General features: G+C 32.6%; 1 protein-coding gene across 1 annotated transcript in view; it reads right to left on the bottom strand.

Moving 5' to 3' along the window:
- The window catches only part of LOC108686163 (histone-lysine N-methyltransferase SETMAR-like), a 42,520-nt gene extending 30,805 nt beyond the window's left edge, over nt 1-11,715 (bottom strand). The window contains exons 1-3 of the mRNA XM_018191301.1: nt 11,572-11,715; nt 11,445-11,530; nt 10,939-11,370 (exon numbers count right to left, since the gene is read on the bottom strand). Coding sequence (XP_018046790.1) covers nt 10,939-11,370; nt 11,445-11,530; nt 11,572-11,715 — 662 coding nt within the window. The remainder of the gene's footprint in view (nt 1-10,938; nt 11,371-11,444; nt 11,531-11,571) is intronic.
- Nucleotides 11,716-14,939: the final 3,224 nt, after the last annotated feature.

Genomic DNA, 14,939 nt, shown 5'->3' with positions numbered 1-14,939 from the left:
TATACATATATATATTATAAAAAATTTTAATTATATGCAAATAGCCATACGATGACAAATAGCCATACGATAGCGCTATATATCTTCCAAAATACGGAAATGACGAATTGTCAGTCATCGGTACAGATTGCCCGAAAGCAGATTTAACCGAACATTGAAAGGATTCAGACTTTGAAAGTCCATTAACTCAATATTGCTTTTTATAACGAATAGAAATAGTTCTATAAAGTAAAAAGACATTAAGGTTTTAAATCATCCATTTTATTTCTTTCGCATATATGCAGTTTTATTGTGTCCATGCATTATATAAAATTATTATTTACTAATTATAGCCACATAAAGATTTAATTTATAATAATATGCAATATTAAATAAAAATTTCTAAAGATCGTAAATGTTATTACACAATAAGTAAGGAACACTTTTAACGGCCAAATACTTTTAATGATTACTTGATTTTAAATGCTTAATTCGATGAATTTATATGCTATATATGTATCTTTTAAATTGCGCGCTAAAGTGATCTAATGATGAGAATGCTTGTACGGAATGTAAGAAATTCAAATTCGATCCTCGGCTGAGGTATTTTTCGCAATAAGATTATATATTTCCAGATTTTAATATATTATTCAGCACTAAGATTTCTATGATATCTAAGATATTCTCAAAGCATAAAATTATTAAATTGCTAGTCAATTTAGTTTGTGATGTTACTATTGTAGTTCAGTCGAGTTTGTGTCTCAAAATCGAAAAATCATTTCAGCGTGCAATTTAAAGGATTACATATTATATATATAAGTATATATATTTTACATCTAAGGCCAATAGTCAGGTTTTCTATTCAAGACTGTCTTAAGATATATTATTCTTATGAACCAATCAGGCTATATTAACATCTTACTTAAGACATTACATAAGATGGTTTTAAAATAAGAACTGACTATGAATACCAGCCTAAGATCCAGCATGTCCATTAAAAATAATAAATTAAGAATATTACCTTCCAAGTTAAATTATATCAGAATAAGAAAAAAAAATTTATTAGTACAATTTTTTAATATACTTATTGTCTTATTCACACAGCATGTAATATTACAATATAACATTGCGGTAATATTACAAAATTGTTGTATATTACATGATAATATATCAGTAATAATATTGTATAAATGTTACTATGCAATATTAATGTCCGCGAAAATCCATAGTAGAAATATTTTTGCAAATTATAGTAATATTATAGTAATATTAACTTTCAAAGGAGTTGTTATTATTATGTTATTATTATGTTCAATGAGTATATTATTAGCGCTCCTGTACTATTCTATTCTTTATTTAGAATCTAAATGAAGAATAGAAAAATTAGATCTAATGAACAATAAAGAATAATAAAAGAAAAGACACAATAACGCTGATAGCGAGCTTTTCAATTGCAATCCAAGAATATCATGTATCCCTAACTCAATTTATACATAGAACTAAAAATTGCACTGTCAAAAAATTTAGCCTGTTGCAATATATATCAGTATTGAAAAGTATAGTATCTATACATTTTTGTATTGGCAGTATGTCGAAAACAATCGCCTAATATTCATCACTGAATCCTTTTAAGGAATTCATTTAAAGAAAAAAATCATTTCAGATAAAATTATCCAAAAACCACAGATAACAGATCTTATAATGCTGCACCTTTTACTATTCTGTATCTGATACTTACTTAAGAAAAATTATATCCCGCTGCCTCCAATTCGGCAGTACCGCGTACTACTCATAACTATACAGAACACTATAATATTTGAACAGTATGATAATATTACAGTGAACATATCCCCTTTCCCACATTGTAATATTTGAATAATGCACTCTAATATACCAGTGTAATAATATTACATTGTAATATATCACATCAAATTGTACAAATATCTCAATAAAATTACTGCAATATTATATTATAATATTTTGCAATATTATATATCAGTAATATTTTTGTGATATTGCATTAAAAGTTGTGATATTACTGCAATTATATACTGTGTGGGTATAGATGAATTATCTTCAGACTATATATTGGAAAACATATGTAATTTCTAATAAATGTACTTTACCTCTGTTTCATATTTCTGTTAATGCATTATGTTTTTCTAGAAGAATAAAGCATTTCTGTCGATATTTGAAAATTATTAAAGCTTAAATAATTAATATTTCTTCAAACAATTAATATCCCTTTCTCTTATCCATATATTATTCTTTTCTATGTGACAGTGTATATAAAGTAGACACATATTCCTTTTCTCATAATAATTATAGCTAAGCATGTCCTCCTTTGCGGACATATTGTCGATAATAATAAAGTAATTTACTGAGCTGAAATTAGAAAGACGTTCACTACATCTGAAGGAATTTATAAATACATGTTGCGATAACGGCTTAGAAGAAATAGATTTCAATGCCATGCGAAATTGACTAGGACTTTATTTAAATGTAAATTATCAATACGCTATAAAGTAACAATTATTTTATAGTATAATGTCTAATCCAAAAATGTTGCAGTCTTCACAGATCTACAAGACGTTTAAGATACAACATGAAGTATACAAACGTATACAAACATGAAGTTGTTTGCACTACACGCGCAGAATATCAATTTGCGCAATATCTAACAATTCCATGTGTCGCTGATCCTTAATATAAATTGTATATTATTGTAAATTGTATTATTTTATTATAACTTTTATTGTTCTTATTTACACATTAATCTTAATATTCTATCAATAATAAGTTTTCAGGAATGTTAAAGAAAAGCATTCAACTCTCTTTTTTATCATTATTGAAGATTATTATTAATTAAAAATATATAGTTGCTGTTTTAAAATATGAGATATAAACATATGCATTGTAAATTCTACGTTTTATATTGTATTATAATTTGAATTTTTATGAAATAGAAAATAAAGGTCCATAACAATCAAAACTGGATTTTTAATAATTCAATGTGAATTTGTATACACTACAGAGTGAGTAAAAAGTCCCGGACCGGTGAAATATCTCGAAAACTAAGCACTTCGAAAGAGATGTTTCCTATAAAAGTTGTAAGGTTTTAAATGATATATTTATTGATCTAGTCAGTCTGACCTTGGATAATACTGTCAAGGTCAGGTCAAGATCACATAGATTTTTTAAATGATACAATATACACTATTTTTGATTCTAGAATCTAATAATTGTCAAAAGTTTTTCAAAACACTGCAATAAAGTTATTTTTCATAAAGTACTTTTTGAGTTATAAGGCTCGAAAGTTACAGTACCGCCGGCATTAGCATTATTCAAGGTCCGACCGACTAGAACTTCTTGAATATTGTTCAGGATTATAAGAAAGATCCCTATTATGGGATACCGAGTTCATTTTTGATAAATGCTAGAAGTCTATGGATAGAATTTAAAAAAATAGGGTATTTTGAAGGGAATTTAATAAACTTTAAGATAACGTTACGTATACATTTAGTACACCATATTGCAATTAAAAAACTTTATATAATGTTTCTAAAATACAAAGAGACACAGCCAATGTGCGCGCAAAATAAGCATTGTATTCAGAATTCGTCTTCAGGTAGTTGGAACAAAGCAGAAACAGGTACTCGATGTTCATTTCATTATTTTCGTTTATTCTTTTATTTGTTATTATATAATATTGTACAATATTATTATACAATATTATTATACAAAATTTTTACTTTAGCAATGATTGACTATACACAGGATAGCTTACTTTACATTAAAAATACTCTGTATATCTCATATTACGATTTCCACGTCTTACGATTTTACAATCCCTCTGTAATTAAGCAACCCCCATTTAACCCCCATATTTTTCTATTAGTATGATCTTATTCTATCACTACATAAAGAATTATTATTGCCAAGAATTATTATTTACTTATTAAATAATAAACAAAGTTTAAAGATTTATCTCAATAAAACTTGAAGAATTTCTAATATTTTTTTACAATGAAACTACACAGGCATAATCTAATAATAAATTTTCCATTAAACAGTTTTCTATCCAAGAACAATAAATTCATAATAGAATCAATAGATAGCGTTTATTAGTTTAACAGAAACACCGCTATCTCATATTAGACACCTATTTCATAATAGCGATAACACCCGCGTGCAGCGCTATAACTATTTTATTATATTTTATTTTATTGTATTCTAAATTACATGTTAGTATCATACTGCATAGAATAAAGAGTGTTTGTATTTCATTTTGCTACATAATTGCATTCGTTATATAAGCGTTATATAAGCCAGGTGTATAAGCTTAAATCCGCTGTTAGTTGCTCATAGGTGACATTAGTGAGCGTACAAAGCTACCCTGGACACATAACACACTTTTTTTTATATGTATAACTCGGAGGATTAAATCGCATACTGAGAAGTATTTCGCCCCACCTAATTGATTTAAAATATCGTTGATATTAGAAAGGGATTAGGCGGATAAACATGAGTCTGGAGCTTTAAATGATAGTTTTATCATTTAAAGCTCCAGACCCATTCTCCAACATTTTCCCTTTGCATCTTCTGTTTTCGGTACGATCCAAATAGGTGTGTTATACGATGATAGAGAGGGTTTTATAATGCCTCCTTCTAGGAGTTCCTCTATTTATTTATTTATCTCTTCCTTATGTATTTGTGGGAATCTGTACTGCCGAGTATTAATATCATTGATCATTCGTTGTCGGTATCTGGTGTTGTAACACGTTAGTTGCGGTTAACTTTTTTCCGAGGATATGAAGTCTGTTTTGACTTTTAGTTACAAGTTTTATTATGATTTCTCTCTCTAAGATGTTCAAATGTTTCCATCGTAATAAAATTTTAATTTCGTCAAGTTGATTATTTTTAATTTCCCTTATTGCTAAGCACTCGTGCAGAATATCTTCCACGTTTATCGGACTTTGTTTTGAGATTCCTGTTTTATTTTTTCTTGTGTTTAGGCGTAAATTTATCTATCATTTCTTGGGACTGATTTTGTACAGACGCAAAGATTTTTGAAGATGGTATATTCTCCCTTGATTTATAATTACAATATGTATTTGTATGTTTCGTTAGGAATAATGGGAGAGGTTTCGTTTTTGTTACTATTTTCTTCCATTCCAACACTTCCTAATTCAGAATTTTCGAGAGTGGAGCTCTTTTCTTTTGATTCTTTTAAATAATATGGAATTATAGGGGGTGTATAAGTTTAAATCCGCTGTTTGCTCATAGGTGGCATTAGTGAGCGTACAAAGCTACCCTGGGTAGCTACACAACACACTTTTTTTTATGTGTTTGACATCTGTCAACATTAACCAGTGCACATCATCAGCAATTTCATATAACAACACACATTTTTTCTTTCGTAATCATGTCTAGTTTTTTGCTAAAAAAAAGCATATGCGGGAAGCTTTGCTTTTCTGTTTCAATTTGAAGAAATCGGCTGCCGAATCGCATCGAATGCTTGTGGAGGCCTATGGTGACAATGCTTTATCGGAAACAACGTGCAGAGATTGGTTCAATGACGACAATTTTGACCTGAGTGACAAGAAGCGTAAAAATCGGCCCAGGAAGGTTGAAGACTGTCAATTGCAGGCTCTTTTGGACGAGGACGATATCGCAAAAAATGTTTGCCGAGCAATTGGGTATTTCTCAAGCAGCTATTTCCATGCGGCTACATGCCATGGGGAAGGTTCAAAAGATCGGAAAATGGATGCCGCATGAACTGAATGATAGGCAGATGGAGCGACGCCAAAACACATGCTAAATTCTGCTTGCCAGACAAAAAAGAAAGTCGTTCCTGCATCGTATTGTGACAGGCGATGAAAAGTGGATCTATTTTCAGAATCCTAAACGCAAGAAATCTTGGGTTGATCTCGCCCAACCATCAACATCTTCCTCAAGACCAAATCGCTTCGGAAGATGATGCTGTGCATTTGGTGGGATCAGGAGGATGTCATATACTACGAGCTGTTAAAACCTGGTGGAACTATTAATGCTCACCGCTACCACCAACAACTGATCAAATTGCACCGTACTCTGCGTGAAAAAAGGCCGTATTATCGGAAAAGACATAACAAGCTGATTTTCCTCCACGACAATGCACCATCGCACACGTCAACAATGGTCCAAAATTACTTGGAGACACTCAACTGGGAAGTCCCTTCTATCCCATCCCGCTTACTCACCAAACCTGGCACCTTCTGATTATCACCTGTTTTCGTCGATGGGCCATGCGCTCGCTGAGCGGCACTTCGATTCTTACGAAGATGTCCGAAAATGGCTTGATGAGTGGTTTGTCTCGAAAGATGAGGAATTTTTTTGGCGTGGTATACACAAATTGCTCGAAAGATGGGAAAAATGTATAGTTAGCGAGGGCAAGTACCTTGAATAAATTTGTTTTTGCTTCCTAGGGAAAAAAAAAATATGTTTTTCTAACTTAAAAACAGCGGATTTAAGCTTATACACCTGGGATACAGGATCTCAGACCACCTGTCCAATTTTCTCCGCAGAATAAGATCAATCAAAAATATGTTCAAATCAAAGTTGTGGGGTATAAAAAGATCTGTTTGTTGATCATCGCTTTGACTTTGAGTTATGCCAAGGTCAAATCAAGATCACATCGATTTTTTTAAATGAAACATTCTACTTTTTATTCTAGAATCTAATAGCTGATGTCAAAAGTTTACCAAAAATAATAAAGTATCTTTTAAACTATAATAAAGTATCTTTTGATTAAGTAAATTTCGAGGTATGAAGATTAAAAGTTACAGTACATAACTTTGGTCATATTTTTTGATCGGATTTTATCCTGCGGAGATAAAAAGAGGTGACGGGTGATCTGAGATACTCTATATAAGCGCCTTCTCTCTCCGCAACGAACCTCTTCCCTGCCCGATTAATTTTCTCGACGAGCTATTCTATGAGACAGAAGTTAGGTTGTTTCAATATTAACAGTTAAAAAACCAGTTAAAAAGTTAATAATTTTAATTTAACTTAGTTAATTTTAAATGCATTAATTTTTAATTTAATTTAGTTACTTTTAAACTTTAATTTATTAACTTTTTTAAATTAAAAGTTTTTCTATCTTTCTTAATGCTAATGTTTTATTTTCTGTAAAGTCTCAAATATTAGAGAATTAATTTAGGAAAAATTCAATAATTTTATAATAAGGGACTCTGTAATAAAAATTACCATACGATAGCTAGTTTTTATTGACTCGCTAGATTTTGTCAATTCCCGCTTATATTTGAATCAGACTAATTTAGGTATCATAAATGTTATAATATATTTCAGCAATATAATTATGAAATGAACCTTAGATGAAGAATTGTTGTAGAACAGTACTGTACATCCATTTTCTATATTTTTACATTTATTTTTGTAACAAATACCTAGTCAATGTAGTCGTAAATATGTATGAACAGTCATTTTAAAAATTAAAGAAAGTTATATAAAGGTTAAAGAAAGAGAAATAAATGCAAACATATACCCTTTTCTCTTGCAAGATTTTATAAAAATGTCTTAGTGACTCTTATATATAAATAACTTATATGAGTAGTATATGGACAGCCATGGGCCGTTAAAACAAATTCCTATCACTCCACCTTCGGCGCCGGGAACGTGGCCTGTCTGAAAAATGACGCCCTCTGATTAGTCAATGACGCGAAGGTATGAGTAACGAGGTAATTAAATGATACGTTTTGATTGGCCCAGTCCATAGCTGCCCACACGATGATTGACCATTGGCCATGATTGGCCTCTGTCCATAGTGCCACGCGATGACTGCAGAAGAGTAGGTGACGGCAAGGATGAATACCATAGCACTAAGGAAAATCGGGAACGAGACATTTTTTCGTTATGGGGGGGAGAGGGGAAGGACAGCGGATATGAATAGCAGTTTTTGTTCTGTAGATCATTTTTTGCTGCAGCGGCTCAATGTCTTCGGCGTACTGATGTTTTAGTAAAAGGATTTTTTTCTTATTATTTATGACGAGGACTTTTACAAGTATTTTCAGGACTCTTGCTATCATTAGAGAGAAAGAGGAAGTAAAACAGGAATGAACAAGTTCGCGCCAGCACGCGTAATCGGTGCGTTAATACGAACATTATTTAAAAAGAAAAATTTTTTCTATATTTTGTTTTTATATTGAATTGTTTTTATATGAATATTATCTAAATCTAAGAATATGTGAGAAAAGGTGATTAATATAAAAGGGGACGAGGTTAGATGTAAGAAACAGACGAAATTTACATGATCAAAAATGTTTATTTTAAAAAGAAAAAAGTGATATTACATAAAATATTTGTTTCATATTTTATTTTTTAAAAGAGTAGACGATTGAACATGACGGCATATAGCATGAGAAATTATTTTTTTATGTTTACAACGAAGAAAAAATTGATGAAATAACTGTATAATCAATCGGTCATTGCGTTTACAATCAGAGGTAAATAGACTAAGTAACTGGCTAAGATTATAACCATTACACATAAAATATTAAAATACACAGCAATATTGCCCGCAAGTTGAGAAAGTATTCCTTGCAACGTCGTTGTATTCCAGCGATACGTGGTGGAGTTTCGGCGAAGTAGTAAGAGGAATCTTGAGTCCAAAGGTGGCAAGCCGTAGCTATCGAAATATTGCTATACCTGTTCCTGTTTATTGATATAGAAGGCGATCCAGTGCTGGCCAGGTAGATCATGATCGTTTGTGTTAGCAACAATAGCAGTCGACCTCGTCCACATCAATCGGCAAGATAGACCCCCTACATGTCGGATACTGAATTGGTGTAATGCATTTAGAACAGTGAATTCATTTCTCATCGTCAGAGTGCATGGAGAGAGTTTGCGTTATAGAGTTCTAAAATTTGACGTTTGCGAAATACTAATGTTAGCTTTATCTTTATCTGACGATGGGACGAATTTTAAAAGATCTTTTTTCTCCTCGCTTGTCGCTCGTTCGTCCTCGCTTTGCTCCGACTTTTCTGTCATGATTTTTCCTCCAAGCTTCGATGTTGCGAAATACATCGTGTTTTCGATTTTTAAACTGAATTGAAAAATTTCTGCTATTTGTTTATTTGCCTTCGACGTCGTTTTTACTCCAATTTTCTGATGGAATATCGTAGCTCGAATTGCTGCTATTTCGTATAGTTAACCAATGTTTCAATTTGTAAGCGTTGTGTAAGGCGCAATGTGATTCAATGTTAGTTCGAAATCCGTGATGCGTGCAGCACGTTTTTTGAATCTGATAGATTTTTGAAAGCCAGAGAAATTCCTTTCAGATTATATACGTTTCTGGAAAGTAGATTACTCAGATAAAGTGTCTTTTCTTTTCCTATCCTTTTTTCTTGTCCTCTGCTATAAATGTAGCAAGCGCGGCGTGTAATGTCTCGCAGTATCGTAAAGTATTTAAGATTGACGTTTCCGTCGAACCATTCGATTCCGTGATAATTTCGTGTAAGCCAGTTGTTTTCTCGTCTCTCTCGGATAAATCGCCAAATGGATAAGGCATCATAATCAAGTAATCGGCGTATTAATCGCAAGAACTGCTTTCGGAATAAAGTTTTCTTCGACATTGCTAAAACCTTATATATCGATGACTTGACTATTCAGTATGATATTCGAATTTTCGCTACTCTTTTTTACATCATGAAACTTCGGCGCCGGTGTCGTGAGCAAGATTAAAGCTTTTTCTTGCGTGTAATTAGATGAGAAAAAAATATGTAGTGGATGAAAATAATTTTCTCGCGGCAGTCATAGGGCTAACCGGAAAAATCGATAATGACTTGCAAGGAGTCGATTTCTAAAACGTTATCAAACTCGGCATAGACGATGCAATTAATAGTCATGGAAAGAGCTTATTCGAATCTCACTTCTATCTAATCGTAAGCTTCCGTGTTTCACGAGATTCCAATGACCTGAGCAATTAGGGAATAGATCTGGAATAAAATCGAAAGCGAAAAGAGTGTAACCGTTGGCATAATCATTTCTACTTATAGAATTACCCTCATTCAGAAAGTGCCAGTTCCCGAGAATAATGTGTGATAAGCTTCAACGTAGAGCGGCTCGTCTTTCAAAAAATTTGGCTGTAACGACTTACTGGGAATTTGCACGTCATTGGCGTATAGCGAAAAGAAATTTATTTATTAAAGAATATTATTTATTAAGAAAAGTAATTTTTGAAATTAAACGGGTTCAATTTTCTATCGCCGTTAAACGCCTTGTTATCCACAAAACCGACTGTTATTCACTTCGACAGCTGTCCGAGTATTGCTATCGGTTTCCTCACTATGCCGCCGTGAATGTAACTTCGTCTCTCGTAAGGAGATAGTTTCTTGGTGGTAGTTTTACTCAGCATTCTAGCATGTGTGAATAGCATACTCGGGCTCATTTTTGTTCTTCTTACGAATAAACTAGCATTCGAAAGTATTTTTGATATCGTTTTACTCTCCATAAAGTAAAATGAATCTTTCGAATGAATTTCATTCTAACTTCCATTCCGTTAATTAAAAATTTATTTTTGTATATATATTTTGATTGAAAACGTCACAGTGAAAGTGACCTATGAGAGCGCGATTTCCTCGAATGTATTGCGCACGCCTTTCGAACGCCGTATTTAATGAGTCTAACATGTCGTCCATGTAACCGGGAATACCTTGATCAAAAAGTTCCCGGAATTCATTCAGAAAATTCAAAATACAAGTTTTATTCATCAAAAGTAATATTGTCCCCTTCAAAGTACTCCCCATCGACTGCAACGCACTTATGCCAGCGCTTGATCCAGCTCTCGAAACATTTCTGGAACTCTATTGTTAGTATAGCCATCAGAGCCATCATCGATTTTTCCATTACCTCCTTTCGGCTGTTAAAATGCGTTCCCCGTAATGGTTTTTTGACTCGAACAGAAAAAAATCGCAGGGAGCCATATCAGGTGAATTCAATGGCTGTTGGATAGTATTCGTTTCATTCTTGGTCAAAAATTCACGGATAATGATGGCACTGTGCGACGGTGCGTTATCATGATGCAAAATCCACGAGTTATTTGCCCACAAATCCTTTCTTGTTTGGCGAACTGCTTCACGCAAACATCTCATAACGCCCAAATAATACTCCTTATTAACTGTCTGATCTTCTGGCAAAAATTCATAATGTACAATACCCTTGTAATCCATGAAAACCGTGAGCATCGCTTTCTTTTTCGATTGAAAACGTGATTTTTTTGGTCTTGGCTTTGAAGCTTTCCATTCACTCGCCTGATGTCTGGATTGCATGTCGTACTCATAAACCCACGTCTCCAGTAATGATGCGTTTGATGAATGTTGGGTCTGATTCAGCCTTGGAAATCATTGTTTTTGGCGATAACAACGCGATCCCTTTTTTGCATGAAATTTAGTTCCTTCAGGACCAACTTTGCAGCAACACGGCGTAAACCTAAACCATTAATACAATGTCCTAAATTGATCCATAAGAAATGTTTAAGTCCTCTGCCAGCTCTCTGATAGTTAATTTGCGGTTATTGATCAACATTTCTCTCACTTTATTGATGTTTTCATCGGTTTTCGACGGCCTGCCACTACGTTCGTCATCCTCGACGGATTCACGACCACTTTTGAAGCATTCATGCCACTCATAAACGGCTGTTTTCTTTAGAGTATCACTGCCGAAACAGTTTCCCAACATTTCCAAGGTTTTCACACCATTGAATCCATTTTTAACACAAAATTTAATACAAACTTGTTATTGCAAATTCAACTCCATTTTTAAAACTGTAAAAAATCGAAAATACGTGCAGAGGTAGATGTACTCGAGACGGCGTAACTTTTACAAATGTCAAGCTATGGTGATAAAATTTGGTGGGAATGTCAATGATAGATGTGGCAACCTAACCAAAAAAACAGAACTCAAATCAGCATTCAGATCATCATCTGGTAGTAATTCCGGAAACTTTTTGATCAAGGTAGTATCCGCATCCCAGCAAGAAGTTAAATGGGAAGTTTTTGCGGGTAAAGCATAATTTAATGACGATATGCCTGTGGCCTCAACAAGCTTGCGCACTTTCACTCGTCAATCAGTCAAAACAATATGGACTTTATCGATGATTTCTGTCGTAGCCAGTAGTAGCAGTCTCAATTAGACATCCCGAATGAGATGCAGCATGTACGACCACTTTTAAATTCATTCACCCAATTGTATACAATCGCAAACGCTGGTGCAGATGTGCTAAGAACATTATTTAATTCAGCTTTTTTTCTTTCGGCGTTAAATCTTTCATATGAAGATATTTGATCATTGCACGAAACTCGGTTTTTCTATTTTGCAAAAAATACAAAAGTTGTTCGCTTTAATCGTCTACAGAAATGAAACCACGCGATGAATTTCCGCTCAAAATTTGACAATAATCAGCTGAGAAATGCTACTTGTCAAAAAGTAATGTGACATGAGCGAGTGCCCTCTGATAGATTTTCTAAGAACTTATTGACTTGCCTTCGTACTTTAATATATTATTTTTAGAAATAATTGAATTAAAATTCAACGAAATTATTAAAATAATTTTAATGAATCGAGGATTATGACTTTTATAATATATTTTTTCATGTGATATAGTTCATTTATCATAATAATAACTCTTTTATCATAATAATAACTCTTTTATCAATAAAGAAAATGTTTGTAACTTAAATTCTCGACTATTTCACATTCCAAAAATCCCAACATTTCAGGCTTAAATAATGAAGATTTTATCATATTTAAATAAAAATATTTCCGGCATAGAATGCAAAAGAAATTTATTTTCTAAAAAACGAGTAAATTATTCGATTACGATGACGCATACTAGCATGAACTTATTCATTCCTTTTTTTCTTCCCTTTCTCTCTAGTGAAAGCAAGAGTTTCCCGAAAATACTTGTAAAGGTCCTCGTCATAAATAATAAGAAAAAACTCTTTCACTAAAATGTCAGTACGCCGGAGACATTGAGCCGCTGTAGCAAAAAATTGTGCGCTATTCCGATGCCCGCACCTTTCATCTCCCCCCTCCCTACCCCCGTAACAAAAAATATCTCGGTCCCGCGATGGGATTGTCTTGGACAATCGCGAGTATATATAATCCTCCTTTATTTCAAATAAGAAACTTTTATTGCGAAAAATATTACCTCAGCCAGGATTCGAACCTGGGACCTCTCGACTTTCCGAGGCAAGCGTCTTAGCCAGCTCGACACTGAAGCTTCGAAAATATTCTTCGCAATAATTGTTGACATGTATAGTGAGAGAACGCATAATCAGGTGGCGTATATACAGGTTAAAATACCTGACTGAGGTAATATTTATCTCAGATTGATTGTATTTTAATATCTGAACGTTTTGATGCACAGTTACACTTGAAATTAATTAAATGCATGAACTTACAATATTATATTATTCGAAACTTCCAACTTTGACCGATCCTAAGACGCTCTCTACTATATTACGTTGTTACATTAATCTAGTCGGTTTTTTATTTCTTAATTTTATTAATTTTATAAGTCATTAACTTTAACTTAATTTAGTTTAAAAAAAACATTAACTTACCCAACTCTGACAAAATGATATAAACTGCATAAGCATAGCACACTGAGAGAAAGGTGTATTGTATTTGTGACTATAATTGCATGGTAAAATAATTATAGTTAGGAACATAATTTTTATAGTTATTATTGCTATAATGTTAGTAATAATAACCTTATATGTATAATTCTATCAACTTCTAGATCTCTTAGTCCCTCAGCAACATTTGGATTTTATCTTAATAATCGTATATAATATAGCTTCCCAAATTTTTTTGGCTCACTGAGGAGCGTGACTTAATGCTCTTGAGACTAGCAATGTCTGTCCGTAGATTTCTTCAGGCCCACTGGTGGACGATAACGTCCACTTTGGGAAATTATAAGTCGAAATGTTACGTTGGATCTTTTATAGCAAATGTAGTAACCGGAGAACATACATCGCATATGCTTGCATGTATTCTATATCCAATGCAATTTCTCTTTACACGAACACTTGCGTCCTGATTAGAATTTAATTATCGCCCTCATTTATTCTAGTTTCGGCTCATAAACCCCGAGATCGTTTGCTTCATATATCTATTGAACACTGTATCGCGTCTAGGGGTCTTAGGCCTAGTATGCTTTATCTCGTTTTATTCTAGTTTTATTAAAATCTTTATTCTCTCTCTTATTTATTAAAATCTTTTATTCTCAGTGTTTGACAAATTAAAAAATTAAGAGATAAACACTATTTATATCAAGAAGATTAACTTGATTGTTAACTCTAATGAATTATTCATGAGTTCAACGTATCTTATACGATTTTTTACATTGCTGTAACTTTTTATAATATAATTTGAAGACTCGGACTGAGGCTAAAAAACCTTTAATTGTGATAAGCCATATGATAAGCCTGCAAGAATATTTTTTTTCTCAATGTGAGAATACACGAAAATTCAAAGAGTGTGTCTTGGGACCCACACATAACCAGCTTGTAAGTTTTCAACGTACTTTTTTGAGTACCTCTTTATTTTTTATTAATATGTACGTTTATTAATATACATAAGTTTCGGATAAAATAAGTACACGAAAATGTAGAATTAAAAGGAATTATTTCAATGTAATTCAATAAATAGTTGAAATTTTATCTCTGCCAGTCTTTGGAGATCGCTCAGCCGAGGCAGTGTATTGCTTCAGAGCGAGTGTTGTATCATCCTCTAAACTAAATCCTAATAAACTTAGATAATTATATAATAATATTTATACATGTACAATCCTTTATCTATTTTTTTATATTATTTAAATAATAAAATTTTATTTATTAATTTTAAACTTATAATATATAGATTTTTCAAAAATATCGACTTTCAATAATTCAAATAAT

Source organism: Atta colombica, unplaced genomic scaffold, assembly GCF_001594045.1.
Source record: "Atta colombica isolate Treedump-2 unplaced genomic scaffold, Acol1.0 scaffold165, whole genome shotgun sequence".
Lineage (NCBI taxonomy): Eukaryota > Metazoa > Arthropoda > Insecta > Hymenoptera > Formicidae > Atta > Atta colombica.
This window is presented reverse-complemented; position numbering and strand designations above follow the sequence as displayed.